The 25739-nt window shown below is 43.8% G+C and overlaps 1 protein-coding gene across 6 annotated transcripts in view; it reads left to right on the top strand.

The window, feature by feature from the left end:
* Window positions 1-25739, top strand: part of HS1BP3 (HCLS1 binding protein 3) — a 269176-nt gene that overhangs the window by 96715 nt on the left and 146722 nt on the right. For 3 of the 6 annotated variants that reach the window (XM_056564279.1, XM_056564280.1, XM_056564281.1), the window contains 2 exons: window positions 3437-3569; window positions 11116-12496. In XM_056564279.1, the coding sequence (XP_056420254.1) occupies window positions 3437-3569; window positions 11116-11350 (368 nt within the window). In that variant the 3' untranslated portion in view covers window positions 11351-12496. Of the gene's footprint in view, window positions 1-3436; window positions 3570-11115; window positions 12497-13054; window positions 13658-17171; window positions 17194-25739 lie in introns of those variants that run through there. The other 3 variants (XR_008890990.1, XR_008890989.1, XR_008890991.1) reach the window with 3 other exon arrangements.

The raw sequence follows: 25739 nt of genomic DNA, 5'->3' as shown, positions 1-25739 counted from the left end.
ACAACTACAACTCCCCCCCCCCCCCCCCCATCATCATCATGCAGCTCTGCCCCCCGCCCCCCCCCAACGTCCCCCGCCACCGGTTTATCAGCCCAGCGCTGCACCCCACATTGGGAGACTATCGTATGTCACCCGCGAGCACAGCTTCTCTCCCCCCCCCCCCCCCCCCCTGCCAAATAATTATCACTACTTGTACTTTGTATTCCTGTGCCCGGGCTGCAAATATTAAAAAACAAATTTTAACTCTACCTTCGTCCTCCGTTCCCCCGTTGCTAAGGAACCGGCCTCATGGTCCCTCCGCTGTTCTTGCTGTTTCCTGGGGATGGGAACGTCACAGAGCCTTCAGCCTATCACCGGCCACAGCGATGTCCCGCCTCGGCCGATGATAGGCTGAGCCCACTGTCATGTAAGAAGCCGGCCGGCTCCTCACATGACAATGCACTCAGCCTATCATCGGCCGAGGTGGGACATCGCTGCGGCCGGTGATAGGCTGAAGGCTCTGAGACGTCCCAACGGGGGAACAGAGTATGAAGGTACAGTAAGTTAAAGTTTGTTTTTTAATATTTGCAGCCCGGGCATTGCCTAGGTCAGTGGTCTTCAACCTGCGGACCTCCAGATGTTTCAAAACTACAACTCCCAGCATGTCCGGACAGCCAACGGCTGTCCGGGCATGCTGGGAGTTGTAGTTTTGCAACATCTGGAGGTCCGCAGGTTGAAGACCACCGGCCTAGGTCTTATTTTCGGGGTAGGGCTTATATTGCAGCCAACCCCGATAATCCAGCTAGGGCTTATTTTTGGGGTAGGGTGTATTTTCGGGGAAACAGGGTAGTATAGGTCAGTGTTTCCCAACCAGGGGTGCCTCCAGCTGTTGCAAAACTACAACTCCCAGCATGCTGAAAGTTGTAGTTTTTCAACAGCTGGAGGTGCCCTGGGTTTGAAACACTGGTATAGTATATGGTGCAACATTCCGGGAGTTGGAGGATTGTTGGATAAATACTGGCCATTGCATTGCTGGTATTTTTATATCGCCAAAATACCGGCTGTGCCCAAAAAATACCGACCAGGTGACAATCCTAATCACTAGAGGAGAGTCTTTGTGCTGGGAAATTCTGTTAATAGAACCTGACTAAAGAAGAAACTGATTGTAGTCCATTAGTTAGCCACAGGATTCTGTACCCCAGCAGAAAATACACCTAGAAGCAAAACAGGACAAAAGAGGGAAAATAGGTAAAGAAGATATATTATAAAGTGGCATATTTTTTTTTTTTTTTTTTTTACCCATTGGCCCATCTTGCCTAAGGGGAGCTAATGGCTTTAAAAAATCCATTACTGGTTGAAGTGATGATAGAAGACCAGACTTAAAGGGGTACTCCGCCCCTAGACATCTTATCCCCTATCCAAAGGATAGGGGATAAGATGTCAGATCGCCGCGGTGCCGCTGCTGGGGAGCCCCGGGATCCCCGCTGCGGCACCCCGCTATCATTACAGCACAGAGCGAGTTCGCTCTGTGCGTAATGACGGGCGATACAGGGGACGGAGCAGCGTGATGTCATGGCTCCGCCCCTCGTGACATCACGGCCCATCCCCTTAATACAAGTCTATGGCAGGGGGCGTGACGACCGCGGCGCCCTCTCCCATAGACTTGTATTGAAAGGGGCGGGCCGTGACGTCACGAGGGGCGGAGCCATGACATAACGATGCTCCGGCCCCTGTATTGCCCGTCATTACGTGCAGAGTGAACTCGCTCTGTGCTGTAATGATAGCGCAGTGCTGCAGCGGGGATCCCGGGGATCCCCAGCAGCGGCACCTCGGCGATCTGACATCTTATCCCCTATCCTTTGGATAGGGGATAAGATGTCTAGGGGCGGAGTACCCCTTTAAGTGATCTCGCAAAGGAGAATTCCAGCATAAAGAAAAAAAAGGCAGAAAATATTTCATTATATCAGTTAATGGTGTAAAACTCACCATGGATAGAAAGATCAAACCACAGCGCTGCTCCGTTTATGGGGATCAGATGTTCTTCTAAAATGTAATCACCACATCGTGTAATTATAAACCTAACATTGTCAAGTGTTCATGTTGTTTTCTGGCAACCAAGAAAAATAATTTACTGGAACAAGGAGGTGAGATGTGACATTAGCTTTAGATTTCCAGTGAACTATTCAATCTGTCCCTTTCCCCCATTTCAGTGTATTAGTGGCGTCATAACAGCCTTATGTAAGAAGCTCTCGTTGTGCCAGAATCTGAGAACTAATATTAGGACCATAGAAAAGGCAAAGTATTGAATGTAGCTCCAAAATATACAAGGTTTAAAGGGGTACTCTGGTGGAATTTTTTCTTATTTTTTTAAATCAACTGGTGCCAGAAAGTTAAACAGATTTCTAAATTACTTCTATTTAAAAATCTTAAACCTTCCAGTACTTATCAGCTGCTGTATGCTCCACAGGAAGTTCTTTTAATTTACTTTTGAATTTCCTTTCTGTCTGACCACAGTGCTCTCTGCTGACACCTCTGTCCGTGTCAGGAACTGTCCAGAGCAGGAGAGGTTTGTTATGGGGATTTATTCCTGCTCTGGACAGTTCCTGACACGGACTGAGGTGGCAGCAGAGAGCACTGTGGTCAGACTGGAAAGAACTATACAACTTTGACAAGGTCTTCAAGCCTGGATATTACTCTCTAATCCCTCCGTAATGCATGCTTGATGAATTGAACCCACACAATTTTGGGTGACTAATTGTAAAAAGCCTATACACCTAGAGGCCATTGTGGTCTCGTTCTATGTTACTGAAATGTTTGTGACTCATTTTACTGACACTCGTCAAGCAGGAGAGGTTTGCTGTGGGGATTTGTTCCTGCTCTGGACAGTTCCTGACATGGACTGACGTGGCAGCAGAGAGCACTGTGGGCAGACAGAAAAGAACTATACAACTTCTTCTGGAGCTTACAGCAGCTGATAAGTACTGGAAGGGTTAAGATTTTCAAATAGAAGTAATTTACAAATCTGTATAACTTTTTGGCACCAGTTGATTTAAAAAAAATTAGTTTTCCACTGGAGTACCCCTTTAATCCTACTATCACTTAATATCTGCCATTGGGGGAAAGTTGGAAAGCCTCCATACATTTGGTATATGTATGGCCAGCTTTAATTGCACCATGTTGCTTGCTATTTCTTTATTGCTTCTTTTACTTGCAATGCCTGCTTTTTCTAACATGTCTTCCTGACTCTCTCTTGATGTTAGAGGAGAGAAGAATTGGGCAGGACTTTGCGTGGCTTACCCCCTACATCTTTCATTTAGCACACGAGTGCTGACCAGTCATATGTATAGCGCAATAGGAAGAGATACCTGTTGGCCAAATAAACCTTTAACCGACACCTACTGTAGGTATATGACTACCTTTTATCATTGCCATGATATCCTCTATTGTTTTCTTCTAGATATAAAGTTATTTGAAGAGCAAGACCTAGGAGGGATTGTGAAGCTAGGCGACTCTTTGCTGATGCCATCTGCATGCCGTGATAATCCTTCCTTTAAACCATCAACCACAGAAGACACAGATGCATTATTTAGGTAGGTACGACAGGATGCCCAGACGAAGTTTGTGTATTGTTGCAGAAACACTAGTGTTACAAAGAAAGAAAATACAGTACCAGCAATATCTCAATTTATTGGAAATCATATTCAGGAAGGGGGCGTGACGAAGCCCATACGCGAAACGTGCGTTGGGGTGTTGGTGCTTGGTGCTCCTGGCCTTTGGGTATATGACAGGTAGTCTTTTTTAGGTATTACCCATCTTGGGTTCCTATTTATGTTTGTTATATTGCATTGCTGCTCCCTATGTTACATCAATGTATGTTAGATATTATATCTATTGTTACGATATCATAAGTATGCAGCTACGCCAGTCTTATACTATGTATGCTCTTGACTGAATGCCTACATTACCCATACCAGGTCCACTGGCACTTGTTGTCTCCTGCGTAAGGTCATCCTCTGCCTTTTACTAATTTTTAAAATTGTTTTTTATTGTCTAATAAAGATTGTTATACTTTTTGAAATAATATTAGTATTGTGGGTCTCTTTGTTTTTGGCTATATATTGGTACCCCCGGGACCTACATACGGCACGTATTGTTTTGCCGTCTTTGTCGTTTGGCTAAATTAAATGCTGTTCTCATACTTAAGAGTGAAGACGGGGAAGTGACGCAGGGCCATTTGTAGCGGCAAAACAGTTGTCGTCCCGTCCTTCCACCTTCGCTCCCGGTGTGTGTATATCCCCATCTATATAACGTATATAAAACTCAACGTGTGTGTGTTTTTGTATGTATGTGTGTATGTTCCAGCATCACGTCCAAACGGCTAAAGATATTAACATGAAACTTGGCACACATGTTACTTATATGTCAACAACAAACATAGGATAGGTGATTTAACCCTTACCCACCCCGATTTGCCAGGGGCGGGGTTTATGTTTAAAGTCCCATACAAGTCAATGGGAAATATATGTTACTGCATAACTTCCAAACGGCTGGAGATATTTCCATAATACTTGGTCACATGTTACTTATATGTCCACTTAAAATATAGGATAGTTAATTTAACCCTTAACTACCCCCATTTGAGAGGGTCAGGGCTTTTGTTTAAACTCCCATGCAAATCAATGGGAAATGGATGTTCCCACATAACTTCCGTACAGCTGGAGATATTTCAATACCTGGTACACATATTACGGATCGGAATAGGAGGTCAAGATAGGAGGTCGGGATAGGAGGTCGGGATAGGAGGTCGGGATAGGAGGTCGGGATAGGAGGTGGAGATAGGAGGTGGGGATAGGAGGTCGGGATAGTAGGTCGAGATAGGAGGTCGAGATAGGAGGTTGGGATAGATGGATTGGATAGGAGGTCGGGAGAGGAGGTCTGGATAGGAGGTCGAGATAGGTCGAGATAAGGATAGGAGTACGGGATAGGATGTAGGGATAGGAGGTCGAGAAAGGAGGTCGGGTAGGAGGTAGAGAGAGGAGGACGGGATAGGAGGACGGGAAAGGTGGACGGGATAGATCAGGGTAGGAGGTCGAGATAGGAGGACGAGATAGGAGGATAGGATAGGAGGACGGGATAGGAGGACGGGATAGGAGGTCGAGATAGGAGGACGGGAAAGGAGGACGGGATAGATCAGGATAGGCGGACGGGATAGGCGGACGGGATAGGTGGACGGGATAGGCGGTCGGGATAGGAGGTCGGGATAGGAGGTCGAGATAGGAGGTTGGGATAGATGGATTGGATAGGAAGACGGGATAGGGGGTCGGGAAAGGAGGTCTGGATAGGAGGTCGAGATAAGGATAGGAGGACAGGATAGGATGTAGGGATAGGAGGTCGAGAAAGGAGTTCGAGATAGGAGGATGGGATAGGAGGACAGGATAGGAGGACGGGATAGCAGGACGGGATAGGAGGACGGGATAGGAGGTCGGGATAGGAGGTCAAAATAGGAGGACGGGAAAGGAGGACGGGATAGGAGATCAGGATAGGAGGTCGAGATAGGAGGTCGGGATAGGAGGTCGGGATAGGAGGACGGGATAGGAGGTCGGGATAGGAGGTCGGGATAGGAGGACAGGATAGAAGGTCGGGATAGTTGGTTGGGATATGACAACAATATATGAGGACCGGATATGAAGTCAAAAGCTTCCTCCTTTGTTTATTTTCCTTCCAAAAAGGATTAGATAGGAAAAACCGGGCAACGCCGGGTACTCAGCTAGTGTTACAATAAAGAAGCACAAGTGTTCCAGCAGGTCGAGTGCCGTGGTTTCTCCTCTCCATTGTAACTAATGTATGTTTTTCCATGCTAAATAGTTTTCTTCACGTATTTTTATAGCGGTCAGAGCTCCAGGTTCCCTACAAAGATAGTTAAATGATAAAATCCTGTCTTTACTCAGGAAACACTAGGAGAAGCTCAAGCTTCCTGTTTTGGTGCCAGTTGTATCATTGAAATGGTTGTTTCATACAACTTCCTTCCATTTGATAGACTACTAATTACTTAATTTACCAAAAATGACTTCTTATAGCTCTATAGCCTTGGCCACTAGGTGAAACCTTTTCCTGCAATCTGTGATCCTTTGCCTGCTGTTAGGTTCCAAATGTCTCTAGTAACAGCCTCAGAAAGACAGATTCCAGAAATTGGGGGCCGGACTTAGCATGTGCTCTGTGCTGAAGAAAAAGACTGTGTACCTTCATTTGTGAATGTCCAGAGTATCTACACTGTCCTTGCAAGGTTTTCCTCTCATCTCAGCAGCAGCACCAGTGCTTAGTGTAATCCCTTCCTTGCTTTGCTGGCAAAATGTATTAACTTTTCTTTTCTGCTTACAGCTCCTTGCAAAGCCAGTACATTACCTACTCTCCCCCACTTACCATTTATAGTAGCGTGCTGTATATATAATTCCCCAGTGCAGTGCCATTTGTTTAGTACTTAGGTTAACCCTTTCTTTGCTGTACTGCTTTTTCTGGTATTTTTTCTAAAATGTGCATTATTTTAGGAGAACTGAAAAAGTCTGACCTGTCTGAGCCATGCATCAGCAGCAGACCATTGGCATGGGTCTTCTAGCCTGGATATTTCTCTCTAATCCCTCTGTAATGCATGCTTAGTAAATTATACCCACACAATTTTGTGTCACTTCTTGTAAAAAGCCTACACACCTAGAGGCCACTGCGGTCTTGTTCTATGTTACTGAAATGTTTGTGACTCATTTTACTGACACTCCTCAAGCAACTCTCCCCCATTTTGGTCTCCTTTCCCCATTTTAAAGGGGTTATCCAGGAAAAAACTTTTTTATATATATATCAACTGGCTCCAGAAAGTTAAACAGGTTTGTAAATTACTTCTTACTTATAAAAAAATCTTAATCCTTTCAGTACTTCAGAGCTGCTGAAGTTGAGTTGTTCTTTTCTGTCTAAGTGCTCTCTGATGACACCTGTCTCAGGAACTGTCCAGAGTAGAAGCAAATCCCGATAGCAAACCTCTTCTATTCTATGCAGTTCCTGAGACAAGCAGAGATGTCAGCAGAGAGCACTGTTGTCAGACAGAAAATGACAACTCAACTTCAGCAGCTGATAATTATTGGAAGGATTAAGATTTTTTAATAGAAGGAATTTCCAAAACTGATTAACTTTCTGGAGCCAGGTGATATATATACATATATATATATATATATATATATATATATATATATATATATATATAAATAAAAAGGGTTTTCATGGAATACCTCTTTAAGCAAGTGATTTCATGTTTAATAGTGCATTTTGGGAGATGACATAGAATAGAGCAGCAGTGTCTCCTTAGCAAAAGTTTTTTTTTATCAAAGAACTGTCACATGATAATCTTAAATGGGCACTGTCACCAACTTTATTTTTTGATATGTTGTAGTACTTATGTACTACAACATATCTCTAATATACTTTTATTATTATTATTTTTTTAATTAAAATTGTTTAATTTACATTTGAAAACCGGCCACTAGGGGTCTCCCTCCTAGTGGCCGGCTGCAGCCTGGATGGACGTCACGCCTGAAAAAGGACTGATGCGTCCGGGCATTGGTCCTTTTTCATTCAGCCTGCGCTTACTCCCTGCCTGTCAATCAGACAGGCAGGGAGCGAGCGCATTGGCTCCCTGGCCACTCCTCCCGCACATCGCCGCCTCCGCCGCCTCGTCGCCGCCGCTGTCCCTGCACGCCCGCTGCCGGACTCTGCAGTAATTGTAATGGGGGGGGGGGGGGGTTTGTGATGGAGGGAACGGGGTATGGCGCGGGGGAGGGAGGCGGAGGGGACGGGCTAGCACCGCATGTAACTAATAGTTTATCTACACAGGGTGCCTCCAGCTGTTTCAATACTACAACTCCCAGCATGCCCTGACAGCCAATAGAAGTCAGGGCAAGCTGGGAGTTGTAGTGGTGAAACAGCTGGAGGCACCCTGTGTAGATGAACTAAGGGCGGAAGTCCCCCCCAGCAGGCATCAGTGACGTGGTGCCTGCTGGTGAAGTCTGCCTGGTAGTGAGCACACTGCCTGGCAGACAAAAAGCATTTTTAATATAGTAAAAATTTAAATTAAAAGCAGGGAGGGGGTTAGGGATAGATATGCAATAGGCAGGGACAGAAAAAAAAATAGGATGGTGGGAGCTACCCTTTAATGTCATGCTGTGAAAAAGTCTTACAAACCGTAGAGAATGTATAATGTATTAAGCACACTGACATTTCTACAGATGTGACAAAGCAGCCCTGGCTTTATGCCCAGGTAACCAGGAAAACACTTTAGTCCTGGGTGGTTTTCCATTGAAACTGGTGACGATAGCAAATTATTAGTGACAGGGTCTCCAAGATATTGTTTGATAACACAGACCGTCCCAGACACAATGACATTCACTCCTTGCGGGAAAGATGAGTCACAGGCGCGTGTTTCATGTACCTTTACATAACAATAATTATGTTAATATATTGTAATGGCTCCGAGCATCTCTGCTCTTTGTCTCCCAGAGTGGTTTACCTTAGAGAGTCCTGCAGACCTTACCAGAAAAAAACAGAACACCAACATTAGCAAAAGGAAGTAGCCACAAACTCCTTATGTTCAAAACGAATGAAATAAAGAACAGTTTAGCTACCGATAGGGTGTAGTAATACAGTAACACAGTCATGCTGGCTTTAAAGGATTTTTCTTATAGCGATTCTCAAGAAAGGCCATCAATATCTAATCGGTAGGGTATAACATCTATAATTTACACTGTATAGGGCCCAGTGCTTCCAGTTGTAAATACTGGATGTAATAAATAGGTTCAGCAAGTACATGGATTGGACAAAGGGTCACTGAGATATTTTCTGTACAGCTACGGCCGACTTAAAGGGGTACTCCGCTGCTCAGCGTTTGGAACGAACTGTTCCGAACTCTGGAGCCGGCACCGGGAGCTTGTGATGTCATAGCCCCACCCCTTCATGTTGTCACATCCTGCCCCCTCAATGCAAGTCTATGGGAGGGGGGCGTGACTATGCTCTAAAGCAAAAAAGTCTGTGGCTCTCCAGCTGTTGCAAAACTGCAACACCCATCATGCCCTCTCTGATAGCCTTTGGCTATCAGGGAATGCTAAGAGTTGTAGTTTTGCAACAGCTGGAGGGCTACAGATTGGAGTTTGCTGCTCTAAAGCCTAATATATCTACTTCTACTATTGTACCTAATATACTCTACTATGTTTATCTGTTTTGTAGAGTACTTGTAGTTTTAATATATCCCCTTATTATTGTCATGTTAAAGGGGTACTCCTCTGCTCAGTCTTTGGAACAAACTGTTCCGAATGCTGGAGCTCATGATGTCATAGCCCCTCATGATGTCATGCCCCGCCCCCTCAATGCAAGTCTATGGGAGGGGGCGTTACGCCCCCTCCCATAGACTTGCATTGAAGGGGCGGGGACGTGAAGTCATGAAGGGGCAGGGCTATGATGTCACAAGCTCCCGGCGCCGGCTCCAGCGTTCGGAACAGTTTGTTCCGAGCGCTGAGCAGCGGAGTACCCCTTTAAATAAGTTGTATAATCTTAATACATACATGGGGTTCACATTTTCCGTTAAATGCCTGATGGTATCAATGGCTAGGGTCCGTGCTCAGTCAGTCAACGGATACAACGTTTTCCAGCTATTTTCCTGAATTGTCCCACTAAGTACATATTTGTCACTATTCCAGTGAGACTCTCGGACATAAGTTGACTCAGCCAAATGAACATTGTGTTATTAGAACAAACTGTTAAAAGGAGACTGACGCCTAAATCCTGACTGATCGTTGGATGAAAATATTTGGGTTTCTGTGTCAGAAAGTGCTTGAAGAATTATACTTCTATGGGCAACAGCTATTCTTCCTGACTCTTCCCGTACACCTGGATGCTTGGTTCCAGAATATGCTGCAGCCTACCTTCTATACCAGTGGTTCTTAACCTGGTTTCAATCGAACCCTTGGGGTTCGTTGAGTCAGTCTCGGGGGTTCGGCGGGGGAGGTCGCAACAAGACAGGCAAACCAAGCAACCGGCTCTGCTTGAGGCCCCGGGCCAGCTCGGGGCCCCAATCAGAGCCGGTGTTTGCCCGTCCTGTAGCGATGGGGCAATTCCCCCCATCACTATTAACTCCCTGCGGCCCCACGTTAAGTTTAAAAACGCAGGGCCACTGGGACATAGCGCACGCCGGGATGTCACTGACGTCCCGTGCGTGCGCCCATGGAAACAAAGGCGCCGAGGATAGAGAAGGAGGAAGACGCGCGCTGGCAAGCTTGGCAAGTGACCAGTGGCACGTCATCTTCGGTACTCCGACCACCGGTCCCGAGACCTACTGCTATAGCCGGAGCGCTGAAGAGGGCAGTACACAGGCATACAGCCTCCAGCCATACACTGTATATGGCTGGAGGCTGTATGTCTGTGGGGGAACACTGCCTACATCAGTAGTTTTGCCACATCTGGAGGTCTGCAGGTTGAAGACCACTGGCCTACATAATGTGAGGGAACTCTGTCTGCCTAATGTGGAGGAATTCTTTCTCCCTAATGTGGGGGAACACTGCCATTGTTGCGAAAATGACATGAGAGTGGCACTTGCTAAGGTAAAGCCGCGCATTTCTGAACTGGTCTCTGAAAGACAACAACAGAAGTCACACTGATTTGCAGTAAATATTCATTATGGTTTTGTGTGAAAATCATGTTTTCATGGTTTTGTTCTTAATGGTTTTGTTCATTTTGTGCACCTATGTATAAATATATACTTAAATATATACCTCCTATGTTTTGAATTTGAAAAAAATTATATTTGATTTTTCCAATTAAGAGGGGTTCGGTGAATGCGCATATGAAACTGGTGGGGTTCAGTACCTCCAACAAGGTTAAGAACCACTGTTCTATACGAACAAACAATTGGGCATCTTCTTATCAAGCCTAATTCTTACTTCCACCAACAAAGTACATTATGTCTCACCTGTATTTGCAACAAATGTCACACATCCACCAAGAAGTGCAGCATTCTACATTTGATAGGTTTCCTATCATGTTGGTGTCACTGTCAGATTCCAGGATTTACATTTGACGTTTTGTGCATCTTTATTTTACCCTCAGGGTTGAAGAAGATTTTGAGAAACTTCTGAGCCTTGGAATGAAGACAAAGAATAAGCCAAAGCCCCAAATACCTGCCAAGCCCACATTTCTTAAGGAGTCCAAGAATTCCGCCAACCTGTCACACATGGACATAAAGCCCTCGGAGCCCAATGTGCAGGCCATGGACGAGTCAGATATCCTCCAGTACATTAAAGAGAATGAGTCTGCAGACAGTGACTCACTCCGTCTGTTTTGAAGGATTGGTGCTGACCTTGCGTTCCTTTTGAAGTGTCCTTTAAACCCTGTATAAACAGCATTCTCTTCAGCTATGCTCCCTAGTGATGAAGAAGGTAGGCAGAACTTTAATATATTCTGTATGATGAAATAATAGATATACTGCAATTCCAAGCAGGCCTTACAATCACTTTATCTGCCCTTATGGGACCGATTGTCTGGTTTTAAGAACCCATTGAAATATAACCTATTAGAGAAATCCAGCTTAAAATATGGGGACTCTGATATATACGAAAGAGTGAAAGCAGCTACAAAGAGTGTTTCTCACACTGGCGGACCCAACATGGACAGCCCAATACACGGACAGCCCATTGATTTGAATAAATACCCTGTAATGCATCTTTTATCCAGTGGTGGCGCTGCAAGGGAAGTAAACACTTGCTGCCAGGTTTACCAGCAAAGTATTTACTAAGATAGACATGTCAGACAATCTGACAGATCCTCCTTAAGGGTACGTTCAGACGAGCAGACCCACAACATATTTTACGCTGCAGATCCGCCGCTGAAGGACCACTGCATGGTGGCTTTACATGTGCCTGCCCGACGCCACTACGAGCAGACACATTGCTATGTCCAAGTTCCCGCGCATGCGCGGTGTACTTGCGCACATCGCGGCTGTTCCCCTTGCTCCATGAGCTAGGACGAGAGCTGCCGCAATGTGCTAGTATACTGCGCATGCCTGCTGCGACTCGCACATTGCAGTGTGTCTGCTCGTAGCGGCGTATTGCCGCTCCGAGCAGGCACATGTAAATCCACCATGCAGGGGTCTTTCAGCGGCGGATCTGCAGCGTAAAATATGCTGTGGGTCTGCTCGTGTGAACGTACCCTAATTCAAGAGGGGATACACATTCAGGACCCTTATTTTTTACTGGATGAGAGAGTAGGTAAAGAAATCATGTCCTACTCTGAAGGGTTCAGTACATACTTATGTTAAATGGGCAGTCTACTGATATCAATAGGCATTGTGTAATGCTCAGTTTTACCTGCGGGGACACTGCAGAAAGATTGTAATATCTTAAAGGGATACTCCGCTGCTCACTGTTCGGAACAAACTGTTCCGAACCCTGGAGCTGGCGCCGAGAGCTCGTGATGTCATAGCCCCCTCATGATGTCATGCCCCGCCCCCTCAATGCAAGTCTATGGGAGGGGGCGTGCCCCCTCCCATAGACTTGAATTGAGGGAGCGGGGCGTGATGTCATGAGGGGGCGTGGCTATGACATCATGCGCTCCCTGCGCCGGCTCCAGCATTCGGAACAGTTTGTTCCAAACACTGAGCAGCGGAGTATCCCTTTAAGACATTTTGAGTCACCAAACCACCACTCTTTACTCAACATAAAGTGTTGTGCAGATGATCCTGAAGACAGCGGACACTTATTTATTTCACTGGCTGCTCGGCTATCATTTTTGATGTGGGTGGTCCAAAATAGACAGCCCCCTCTTGTTCTAGCAAAACAGAACATTCAAGCTGTTCTATGCAAATCGCTCCAATGAATATTCTAACTACAACTTAGGCCTTAATTTTTTTATACTAATGTACAATTGTGACAGATCAATAAATATACAAATCATGCCTCTGTTTACATTAAATTACATTCTGTATCTACATTTTACCTGTGTTCAATGATTATCGTAAAATTAATTTCAGGTTATCATTTTGGTTTTTCAGACTTTTTCATGTTCCATTTACCAGTTTAGCTGATAAAGAGTAAGGAAAGATATTTACCAGTGAGTTAAAACAATTGGCAATATTTATTATGACTGACATTCCATACGTCATAGTTTGTTGGATAAAAATGTCCCTGGTATTTATTTTGGCGCATCTTCAACAGTTCGAAAGACAGAAAGAAATGAAATCTATTTCTGCTATGTGCGTTACAATTTGGATCATATTCTGTCTTTTTGGGTAACTTTACACATGGTCAAATCTAGTGACATAGATATTTAATTTTACACACTCACATTTTTGTCTGTAATCGACAAAAAAAAGGTCTGTAAATAAATGTGAAATAAAATACGTCACAAAATTTTACCATGTAAACCACAAAATTTTACTCTAATAATAAGAAATCTTTTAAAAACTTGGTAGTTCTTCTCTCCTGGTTAACAACACTCCTTTTTCTTGCCACTTGACAGAATTTTAGCTGCAAATACAGAATGCACCAAAATTGGTAAAAAAATTTATTAAAAAACTGGCACAAAACTGTTATGTCCCAGCAACGTGCAGCTCAGCGTTAGGAACAAACTGTTCCAAACGCTGGAACCATTGCCAAGAGCTCGTGATGTCATAGTCCCGCCCCCTCATGACGGCACTCTCCGACCCCTTAATGCAAGTCTATGGGAGGGGGCGTGACATCCGTCACGCCCCCTCCCATAGACTTGCATTGAAGGGGCGGGCGTGACGTCATGAGGGGGGTGGGGCTATGACGTCCCAAGCTACCGGCTCCAGGGTTCGGAACTGTTTGATCCAAATGCTGAGCAGCGGAGTACCCCTTTAACTGGCAGATAACTGTGGTGAATCATTTGTCAAAAATTGGCTGTATTTAGCAAATCATGCCATACACAATAACCAAAAATTCTATGCTGATCAAGTTTTCGGCAGACTTCAGTCTGCCCCATCCATTGCAAACAATCATTCGCATGTCATTTACAGATAATGGCAGACCATGAAGGTAGCTTGCTCCTGTATATAGGACCCCCCGTAGGTAGTTTGCCCCCATAAAGGACCCCCTGTAGTAAGCTTGCCTACTGTAGTTAGTTTTAGAACCACCTGTTGTTAACTTTCCTCCTGTAGGTAGTTTTAGAACCCCCTTGTGAGTAGTTTTTGGACCCCTTGTATGTAGTTTTAGGACCCCCCTGTACTTAGCTTGCCTTTTGTAGGTAGTTTTAGAACCTCCATGCAGTTAGCTTGCCCCCTGTAGGTAGTTCTACAACCCATTGTGGGTAGGACACCCCTAAGGATTAAAAAAATAAACAAAAAAAACCAACATACCTCTTCTCCCCTGCAGTCACCAGCATCTTCTCCTGATTTTTCCTGCTACTACTAGGGGCAACAAGCCCAGAGAAAGAGATTATTACGGCCTCTAGAAGCAGCAGGCACGGTCACTAGAGGCTGGTGTTGATACTAAGATGTACTTGGACACCTTTTGGCACTGCTATATCAAAGGCATCTTAATGTGTCCTGTGGCCATCTTTCCCACAGGAGTTCTGCGACAAAACTGTCAGATTCTTGAGGCCCTTTGGTTGGGAACGAATGGCCAGCCATAAAAAGTTATGTCATGGACAGCATATGGCCCATGAGCTGGAGGTTCCCCACCTCTGTTCTAGATCTATACAAAGTAAAGATTTTGGTGTCTGCATTCAGAAGTCCAGACAATGGCCCTCATATACTATTCTAAACCCGACCTCTTTTGTCGTTTTTTTTTGTCGCATCTTTGTCTGCGCCATGTCGCAGACATCGTGCGCCAGTCTGCGACACCATGCGACATTTTTTCCTGACGGACCCGATGTGGATTCTCCCAAACCCGAAAAAGGGGCGTTACCCGACATTTCTGAGCTTTCCCACGTATTTATTAAGGTTTCCAACCCGAATTTGTTGTATTGTTGTGGATTTTTTCCCGACAGCTCAGAGGAGTTGGAAACCAAAACCTACAAAACCCACGTGCGACAAACAGGATGCGACATAATAATAAATATCAGGGGGAAAAAGCAATCGGGTAAGAAAGCAAGATAGACTTACAACCCGATTTTCTTAGTAAATGAGGGCCAATGTGGATATCATTAGTGAGTGAGCAGTTAACTCATCGTGCTTCATTCACAGCTCACGCCGGGTGATGGAATAATATGCAACGCGTGCTCCATTCTTAGAGTTATTTGCTGTTGTCATAAATAAGTGCTTGAAACTTTTCTTTTTATAAATGCACAAGCTTAGCTAATTTATTCCATGTTGTGTTGCTATGAATATTGCATGTATGTATACAAAGGAAAGGAATCAATATAAGTTCCTAAGGAAACATGTTGCTAAAAATCAAACTTAAGGTCTTAAATCAAACATTTTATAACGCATTTAAAGCACAATAACTAACCATACTATAAAAGAGCAAATTTCAATGCCAAATTCTTTAGTCCCTTAATATCATGACACATCTTCTGCTAAAATTACAGACAACACCCCATGTTGGGGTCAAATGGAATGAGCTTTGATAAAACAAGTTGTTTACAATGGGGATCAACAGCTCTCGACTGAACGACTGTTTACCCAATGGGACCTTTAAAGATGGCTCCCCATGTTTGGATCAATTGGAATTAAAGGGGTATTCAAGGCCAAAACTTTTTTTATATATCAACTGGCTCCGGAAAGTTAAACAGATTTGTAAATTACTTCTATTAAAAAAAATCTTAATCCTTCCAATAGTTATTAGCTTCTGAAGTTGAGTTGTTGTTTTCTGTCTAACTGCTCTCTGATGACTCACGTCCCGGGAGCTGTGCAGTTCCTATGGGGATATGCTCCCATCATGCACAGCTCCTGGGACGTGACATCATCATTGAGCAGTTAGACAGAAAACTTCAGAAGCTAATAACTATTGGAAGGATTAAGATTTGTTAATAGAAGTAATTTACAAATCTGTTTAACTTTCCGGAGCCAGTTGATATATATAAAAAAAGGTTTTGCCTGGAATACCCCTTTAATCTTGCTAATTTATCATGGTGGAATATGAATGACAGTTCCTGACACAGACAGAGGTGTCAGCAGAGATCACTGTGGTCAGACTGAAAAGAACTATACAACTTCCTGGGGAGCATACAGCAGCTGATAATTACTGGAAGGATTAAGATTTTTAAATAGAAGTAATTTACAAATCTGTTTAACTTTTTGGCCCCAGTTGATTTAAAAAAAATTGTTTTCCACCAGAGTACCCCTTTAAGAGTGCAAAATATTATAAGCAGCTCTCTAAGATCACTAGGTTTAACCGAAATCCCAAATGATACATTTGGTGCAAGTTTTATTCAACATGTTGGTAACAGTTTGAAGGAGCCAATTTGATTTACTTCCCTGGATATCAATAGAAACCTGCCCCCAAAAAGGGGCCTTTAGCCATTTTTAGGAAAATAGGATAAGTGGCTTTTAGGATTTGTTCATCCTGATATGTTCTGTGATAGCCCAGGAGAGGCATAACTATAGTGTAAGGTCCTATGAGGACACCTTACCCTGGTGGGATGGTACACAATGGCCCTCATTTACTATTGCAAACCCAACATGTTTTGTCGGGCCGTGCACTAGATTCGGGCGAGTTGCGCCAGAAATTCTGTCTGCGCCAGAATTGAGAAAAGCCCGACTAACTCTTCATTTTACTAAGAGAACACAAAAAAGAGGTGTGGCCATAGGGGAAAAGGGGGCATGGTCACAGAAAAGGGGCGTGTTCCCGACATTTTCACAAAAACCAAACATATTTACTAAAGTTTCCACGGAGAATCTAGTGGATTTGAGCTGAGGAAAACCCTACAGGTTAGAGCAGGTGTTAAATAAGCAAAATGTAGGGAAACCTTAGTAAATACCATGGACAAAAAAATTGTAAGGAATTAAAACCCACAAAGAAACCTACATGTTATTAGATGGTATGCGGAGAACCCTCATTTTTTTTATAGACTGTGTGACTTGTACAGTGTTTATCTGCATTTTTATGTACAGTTTTGTCAAATAAATAGGACTTTATTTAAATAATATCCGGAGTTCTACAGAAGATTACTTGGAGCAGCACCACAAGTAGTGTTTTTTGTTCTTGCAGATTCTTCACATCAATAGAGGGGGGACATGCATAAACTCAAGTACTCCACAAGGTGAGAGTCCATCTGACCTAAACCCTCCTCCTATTCTGTTTCTTAGTGGGATTAAACAAGGCACTGCCCTCCTTTCCTTTTTGGGTTGGCACTAATGTTCAATGAGCGGCAGTTATGAGAAGTAAAAGCTAGCTAATCGGAGTGCCCATGCTCCTGGCCAAGATGTGAGAATCGGAACATGTCTACAAAAGAATGGATGAAGATGGTCTGGTCTGATAAATCATGTTACCTTATAGGGGATAAGATGTCTAGGGGCGGAGTACCCCTTTAAGGACCGACCCATTTTTTTTACCATAAAGCGTAACCGTCAGATCCAACAAAAAAAGTTGTTTTTTTTAATATATCACTCAGTACCTAATCCGGACCATGTACATAATTTAATGTGTCTAGCACCTTTATTAATTTTTTTATTACACTTTCAATTTAGCTCACTAGTCTGAATTCCTCTTAAAGGGAGGGGCGTGACCTCACTGTGCAGGTCTCCGCCCCCTCCCTCGGTATGCTGTCTGCTCACATCTCCCCGAGCATTAGCAGAACTACAACTCCCAGCTTGTCCTCACTGACAGTACAAGGACACAAGCTGACAGTGGGAGGATTTTTGCTCTAGCTCTGAGCCCTGCACTCAGCTGTCAATCAAGGAAGTGTCCATGACATAGGTGATGATGCATGGACACAGCAAGACTAGTATGTGTCCAAGCAGGCAGGGGGAACAGTTGTTTGATTGGATTTTTCAGTATGAAATACAGAAAATTTTCTAATGAAAGCAATTGAAGAACCTATTGGTTTTGCATGCTTTACAACATATCAAAAGTTTTTGTATCGGACAGTGCCCATTTGACTGGGTCTCTTTAAATGGTAATAACTTTAGGACGCTTTTTCTGAGGGGAGCGATTCTGAAATAGTTTTTTTTCGTGACATATTGCAATTAATATAAGTGGTGCATTTTTTGTTGAAACATGCAGCATTTTTTGTGAAAAACTCCAAAATATTGGTTATATTTATTCTGTTGGTCATTACAATGATGGCGATACCCATTTTATATGGCTTTCTATGTTCTTTTTCCTTTTCTGAGAAAAATTCTTTTTCTGCCATTCATTTTCCAACAGCCATAATTTTTTTTTTTTTTCGTCCGACGCCATTGAGTGAGGGCTTATTTTTTGGGGGATGAGCTGTACTTTTTATTGGTATCATTTTTGCGATACGTGCTACCTTTTGATCTTTTTCATTCTGCTATTTGTACCAAAATTGGCGAATTTTCAATTTTTTTAAGATGTTCATTGTGGGTAATTTACATTATACCTTTATAGTACACGTTATTACCTATTATGTATATGATTTGTGTTTTTGATCTTTTTTGATGACAAAACAGGGTTTTATTGTGAAATGGGCATTTTTTTTTTCACTCCATACATTTATTGAATAACTTTTTTATTCTTTTCATCATCTGACCTCCTGCTGCCATAGCAACCAACGGTGAACTGCGATAGTACCGCAGTGCCGCCGTTGGTGAACAGGGGGAGCGTGCTTCCCGCCCACGGCAGTGCAGGAGATCACTAGGATGTATGCAGACGTCCCAGCGCGCGAACGTGTCGGGTGCTGGGACGTATATATACGTCCTATAGTGGGAAGGGGTTAAATTATGTGGATGGCCAAGTTTGTTTACATGACTTTTCTGGGGAACATATGGCACCCAGAAACAGTAAGGGAAGAAAGCAGGCTAATAGAAGCTCTGTGATCCTCAGATCAATGTTGTGCTGGAAAATCTTGAGTCTTAAATGGCCACTGTCATTAAACATGATTTTTGATATTTGATTCCTTATGCCAAATAAATAACTTTTGTAATTGGCTTCCATAAAAAAAAAAAGTTTGTTAGTTTTTTTTACTGTATACTTCTGGCCACCAGGGGTCTCCCTTCTTGGCCAGAACACATTCTGTCTGGTCAAAATCTCAGATTTTAGTCTCCTGCTAAACTTAAGAAGTTTTTCTCGGCACTGAACTTGCTTGACAGCTGCAAAGAGCCTCACTGAAAGAAGCTGCACAGACTAAAAGCTGAACAGAGCCTCACTGAAAGAAGCACAGACTGAAAGCTGCTGCACAGAGCTTGAGGTCTTCTATTCATCACAGCACTGCAACCATGTGAGGGCAGAAGTGGTCCCCAGCAGGCTTCAGTGATGTCATGCCTGCTGGGAAACGCCCACTTTCTTCTGCTGGGAGATTTCACTATGTGAGCAAAAAGAAAGGCATGATACAGATTTTTTTAAAGCTCAGATTTTTTTTAAGGGTGGGAGGATTGTTAGAAGTAGTTAGGGAGAATAGCCTGAGTTAGTTTAGAAAAGTTTATTTAGTGAAAGGTATATTTATGCCCTTCATGGCAGTAGTATTCCCTACTGGCAGTGGCATTTTCTAGGGGAAAGAGTATAGCAAAAATTGTTCAAGGATGGTTTGAGGAACATGATATAGACTACAGAGTGTTCACTTTGCCTTTAAATACCCCAGATCTAAATCTGATCAAGCATCTGCAGGATGGGCTGGAAAATAAAGTCTGATCCATTTGCCCACTTAAAAGGCCCCTACTGCCAGACACCACACAATACCTTCAGAGGTCCTGTCACATTTCAGAGCTGTTTTTGCACCATGGGGAGGATGTACATAGTATAAGGCGGATGCTTTAATATTATATCAGCCTATCTGCGCCATGAACTTTATCGAAAGGTATATAATATAAAGAGTTCCCATGTCCAGTCCTGTATCTCTAGCTCCTTGCACATTATTCTAACACATAGTCATCCTGTGTATCTTTTGATCCAGTCATTTAAAGTATTATCTTTACTTTGTGAATCTTACTATGTTATCATTGGTACGAGTCAATCTAAAAACAGCGGTGGCCTGACCAAGCCTCCTGTCTGGCTTACTTCAGACATTTCCGGAGTTAAGCCTGTCCTTACATGTGAACATAACCCATGACTCAGTGGCCTCTTTAGAACTGATTTGAAGCAGGTAGGAATGTCTAGTCTGGTCACACAAATCCATCATGTGTTTCTGAGGAATTACTATGTATTATGGAAATTCTTGGCTGTTGACCTGAGAGGAAAGTGGTTGTGAAAACCCCGTGAAAAAAATCTTAAAGGTTTGCTCCTTATTACCTTATGTATCAGCTAGTACTGGGATGGTGAACCCTATCAACGAAATGTAATATAACCCACAATTGTCTTTTGAGAAAGTTTTACTTACTGCTCAGACATCCTCTCACGTCCCACCTCCCTATAACAGTAACAGATAGGGACCTGGTAATAGCTACAGGGTTCATAATACCAGTGGCAGACACATTCTCCCCAAGTAAACAGAATACACCCTGAGAACTCCGAAAGGGGTCGTCCACTGAAAATCTTTGTTTAACCAGTGTGCCCAAACTGCATAATAAAACCAGCTACTCCCCTCCCTCACTCCCTTGTACCCTCCAATATGGGCTCCCAGTCTTCTCCACCACTGCACTTCACAGAGCTACAGACACTTTGTCACATCTCTGCTCAGCCAATCACTGGCCATAGCAATGTCCCACCCTAGTCAGTTAACGGCTGAGCGGCTGATGTGACGTAGGCAATGAGGAAGCGCAAGAGGTGAGTAGAATCTTTTTCTGTTTTATTATGCAGCCTGGGCACATTGCTTCATGGACAATCCCTTAAGGAACTCAGTAGTAACTACTCGGCAGTATGATTGCAACAGGAGCAGTAACTTTAGGATCATTAAAGGGGTACTCCGGCCCCAAGACATCTTATCACCTATCCAAAGGATAGGAGATAAGATGTCTGATCGCGGGGGTCCCGCGGCTGGGGACCCCCGCAATCTAGCATGCAGCACCCACCTGTGCTGGAGGTTCTCAGTCTTTTGCCTCCCGACCACGGGGATGGATTATCCTGACATCACAACTCCGTCACTGTGTGACGTCATACCCCGCCCTCTCAATGCAAGTCTATGGGAGGGGGCGTGACGGCCGTCACGCCCCCTCCCATAGACTTGCATTGAGGGGGCGGGGTATGACGTCACACAGTGACAGACTCGTGACGTCACGATAATCCGTCGGGAGGCAAAAGACTGAGAACCTCCAGCACTTCTGGCACATGCTAGATTGCGGGGGTCCCCAGTGGCGGGACCCCCGCGATCAGACATCTTATCTCCTATCCTTTGGATAGGGGATAAGATGTTTTGGGGCCGGAGTACCCCTTTAAGCAATACAGTATGTGCAGCCAACATGCAGGATGAGTAAGCAACTACTCACTAAATGATAGGAGCAGTCATGCAAATCCCTAAAAGAAATCAAGAAGAACATCTTTCCAACGTGATTATTTATTGTGAAATAACATTTGGTTCTAAACAGTGACTCGTGAACAAACAACATAAACAATAATAATAATAATATTGCAGTCAATATCAATATAACAAGGGACCCTAGTCTTGCCCTTGTCTGGTTGTTCCTGCCTGATAGCTGTAGGTCCCCTGTCCTTATGACCTGAGCCTACACCGGAACCTCCTAGTTAACCCTTGGCTAAGTTAGGGGTATGGTATGATAATATGCAAAAAACAAAGAAAAAAGAGAGATTCAGCTCACCACTGTGCGGTATTGGATACAGGAGCTCCGTAGTTGCAGGAGAGCAAGGCAGGCAGGGCGCGGGCCGTGTCCCGGAGAACAATAGAAGAAGAAAGCACACGTGCAGGGGGGGCATCCAGCTGCTCCAGAAAGTCCAATTAGAAAGTTAAAACTTCACCTTTAATATAGCATGCTAAAAACAAAGGATATCCATGGTGGAAATAAAAAGAAGGAAGGGAAACCGACGCGTTTCGAGCCTGTACTGGCTCTTAGTCGTGGCATGCAGGTATATATTGAGATGCAAAAAATTGTAGTATATTTTGAGCACTGGCACTTATGAAATTAATCAGCTGCTAAGACACCTGCTAGTGGTTCCCTGCTGTACCACTAAATTGATTACGATATATAAAAATATTTGGTTTGGTGTCAGCGCTACTATAGTAGTGGTGTAGTAGTAGTTACTATTAATAAAAAATGATTGTAAATATATTAATAGCCTCAAAAATGGTAATATTATGCTGTCCAAAGTGATTTATTATACAATACTATTTCCTATTGTGAAATGGGTACAGTGATCCCTCAACATACAATGGCCTCAACATACAATAGTTTCAACATACAATGGTCATTGTAACTTGAAACCAGACTCAACATACAATGCTGCAGACAGTCCAGATTTGTCAAAAGTGTCAATGGAACCAACCAATCAGAATGGGCATTTTACTGGTAAAACCCCTGTATTACTGAAGTGCATGCACTGACTTCCTGTTTGGTAGCACCTCCATACAGTACAGGGAGGTATTACATGTTCTGTACTACTCTTTACCTGTACCAGGGTAAGCTGCTCCTTTGGACACCAGGTGGGTGCAGCTCCATTTTACTTTTTTAGGACATTGTCTGTACTGTACAGGACCCTGAAGAAGCTCCTGTCCTCTACATAGACAGTGATTTACAGCTCCCAGCAGATCTTTCTTACTTTTATATGTAAGGACTTGCTTTATCTGTATTAGTTATCTACTTAAATTTCTTTAATCCTCACGTTTTCCTATTTTTGGATGACATTTTAGTGGCTTCATAACCAATTACGAGGTTTCCATAGAATTATGGTCTCAACATGCTATGATTTCAACATACAATGGTCATCCTGGAACCGATTAATATTGTAACATGAGGGAACACTGTATTGATATTTCTTATGAAGATACATGATACACGCGAAGACTAGGAAATTGCTAATTTCCGAAACACGTTAAAATTGATCCACACTGGAAACTGTAGTGACGTCACTATCAGCTGGAGGTCAGCCGGGTCATTTTTTCATAGCGCAAGAAGCTGGTTGTAGACGCCACCAGCCGGGGCAGTCTTTCGGCACACGCTACCAGGAAACAGCACACAGATTCCATCGAAACCAACGTCTGAAGGTATCGACAGACCTCCATACCGACACCGTAAGTGGAACGACAAATGATATAACTAAAGTTTATCATGTATCTTCATAAGAAATATCAATACTCATTTAACAATAGGAAATAGTATTGTATAATAGATCACTTTTACTGGACAGCATAATATTACCATTTTTGAGGCTATTAATAGCGTTTCGCTAATCCGTGACAATACAGACAGCTCCTCAGGGATTATTAAGGAATACTTCCAGGGTGACAGAGCACCCGTACACTAAGATGCAGTACTTGCACCTGTGTGGCAAGGAGATTAGTCAAATGGTGTGCAGATAGAATGTTATCCTCACATTGGTTGCAGAAAAGGATATAGTAGACGTATGGACAGGGCCGGACTGGCCTAACGGGATACCGGGAAAATTCCTGGTAGGCTGGCCGCCCTGCGGGCCGGCAGTGTCTGGGGCACAGGAGTCCCGACAAGTCACTGTATCAGCCAGTCAGGTATGTCAGGACCTCTGTGCACTGCAGCAGCAGCATCACACACAGGTCCTGAGATTCCAGACAGGCTGATACAGTGAGTGGAGGTCCGGAGGCTACACACTGTACAGACAGGACACTCACCTCGGCCTCTGCTCCTGGCCGCTCCTCCTGTTGGCACACAGCCACTGCAGCTGCTCGGGGGAAGATCTGCTATAATGGTTGAGAGAAGAGGGGAACCTAATTTTATTACAATGTAAAGGAAAGGGGTGAGAGTCCTGTTATGTGGTGTGTGTGTGTGTGGTGTGTGTGTGTGTGGAGACCTGTTTATTGTGTGTGTGGGGGGGGGGGGGAGAGGGGGTTGCTGGAGAGAGGGGGGACCTGTGATGGGGGTGTTTGTGCAGGAGAGGGATGGACCTGTGTGATGTGGTGGCTGGAGTGGGGGGACCTGTTATGTCGAGGATGGAGGGGGGAACTGTTATGTGGAGGATGGAGAGGGGGGACCTGTTATGTGGAGGATGGAGAGGGGGGACCTGTTATGTGGAGGATGGAGAGGGGGGGGGCCTGTTATGTGGAGGATGGAGAAGGGGGACCTGTTATGTGGAGGCCAGAGAGGTGACCTGTTATGTGGGGGCTGGAGAGTGGGTACCTGTTATGTGGGGGCTGGAGAGTGGGGACCTGTTATGTGGAGGCCGGAGAGGGGGACCTGTTATGTGGAGGCTGGAGAGGGGACCTGTTATGTGGAGGCTGGAGAGGGGGGACCTGTTATGTGGAGGCCGGAGAGGAGGGACCTGTGATATGGAGACTGGAGAAGGGAGACCTGTGATGTGTAGGCCGGAGAGGGGGGACCTTTTGTTATGTGGAGGCCGGAGAGGGGGACCTGTTGTGTGGGGGTTGCTGGAGAGGGGGCCTGTTATGTGAAATGGGGTGGGTTCTGGGGAGAGGAGACCTGTTGCTACTTTGTAAGGGAGGGGCGCTCTGGTTCTCTTTTTTTTTTTTTTGCAATTAATTGTTTATTTTTAATTAACATTTATTTATTTTTTTATTTAACTACAGTAAAGGGGAACCTGTTACCAGTTTTATGCTGCCCAAACAGCGGACAGCTTAAAACTGGTGGAGGCATAACCATCCCAGTACACTATGAATTACACTGAGACACTCGGTCATTCAGAATAATCTTATTTTATCTATCGATCTATTAAAATGCCACTGGAACCCTGGTAATTAGTCCTCGGGGTGGGTCCCAGCAGGGCGGGGGACGCATCGCTACCTATATCAATGGTCTCCAAACTGTGGTTCTCCAGCTGTTGCTAAACTAAAACTCCCAGAAAAACTACAACTCCCAGCGTTCCCAGACCGTTGTTTGAACACCTAGCAGTCCACAGTTTAGAGACCCAGGGGGAGATTTATCAAAACCTGTGCATAGGAAACATTGCCCAGTTGCCCATAGCAACCAATCAGCACGCTTCTTTAATTTTTCAGAGGCCTTGATAAAAATGAAAGAAGAGATCTGATTGGTTGCTATGGGCAACTTTTTCTCTGGACAGGTTTTGATAAATCTCCCTCCCAGTCCCTATACACTCGTGCAGTATAAAATGATGGGAAGCACTCTATTTTTAATTTTTTATTTCAGTGCAGGATAGATACAGAGTATTGTGGAGGACAAGGCCGCGATAGCTACAAAACAGCTGTTGCGCGTGATCCTCACTCTTCATCAGACCTATTCTCACATCTGTATGTATTTATACTTTTCTATACTATATGTATTTATACTTTTCTATACTATATGTATTTATACTTTTCTATACTATATGTATTTATACTTTTCTATACTATATGTATTTATACTTTTCTATACTATATGTATTTATACTTTTCTATACTATATGTATTTAGACTTTTCTATACTATATGTATTTATACTTTTCTATATGTATTTATACTTTTTTCTATATGTATTTATACTTTTCTATGCTATATGTATTTATACTTTTCTATACTATATGTATTTATACTTTTCTATACTATATGTATTTATACTTTTCTATACTATA

The sequence above is a fragment of the Hyla sarda genome, chromosome 3, assembly GCF_029499605.1.
Source record: "Hyla sarda isolate aHylSar1 chromosome 3, aHylSar1.hap1, whole genome shotgun sequence".
Classification (NCBI taxonomy): domain Eukaryota; kingdom Metazoa; phylum Chordata; class Amphibia; order Anura; family Hylidae; genus Hyla; species Hyla sarda.
This window is presented reverse-complemented; position numbering and strand designations above follow the sequence as displayed.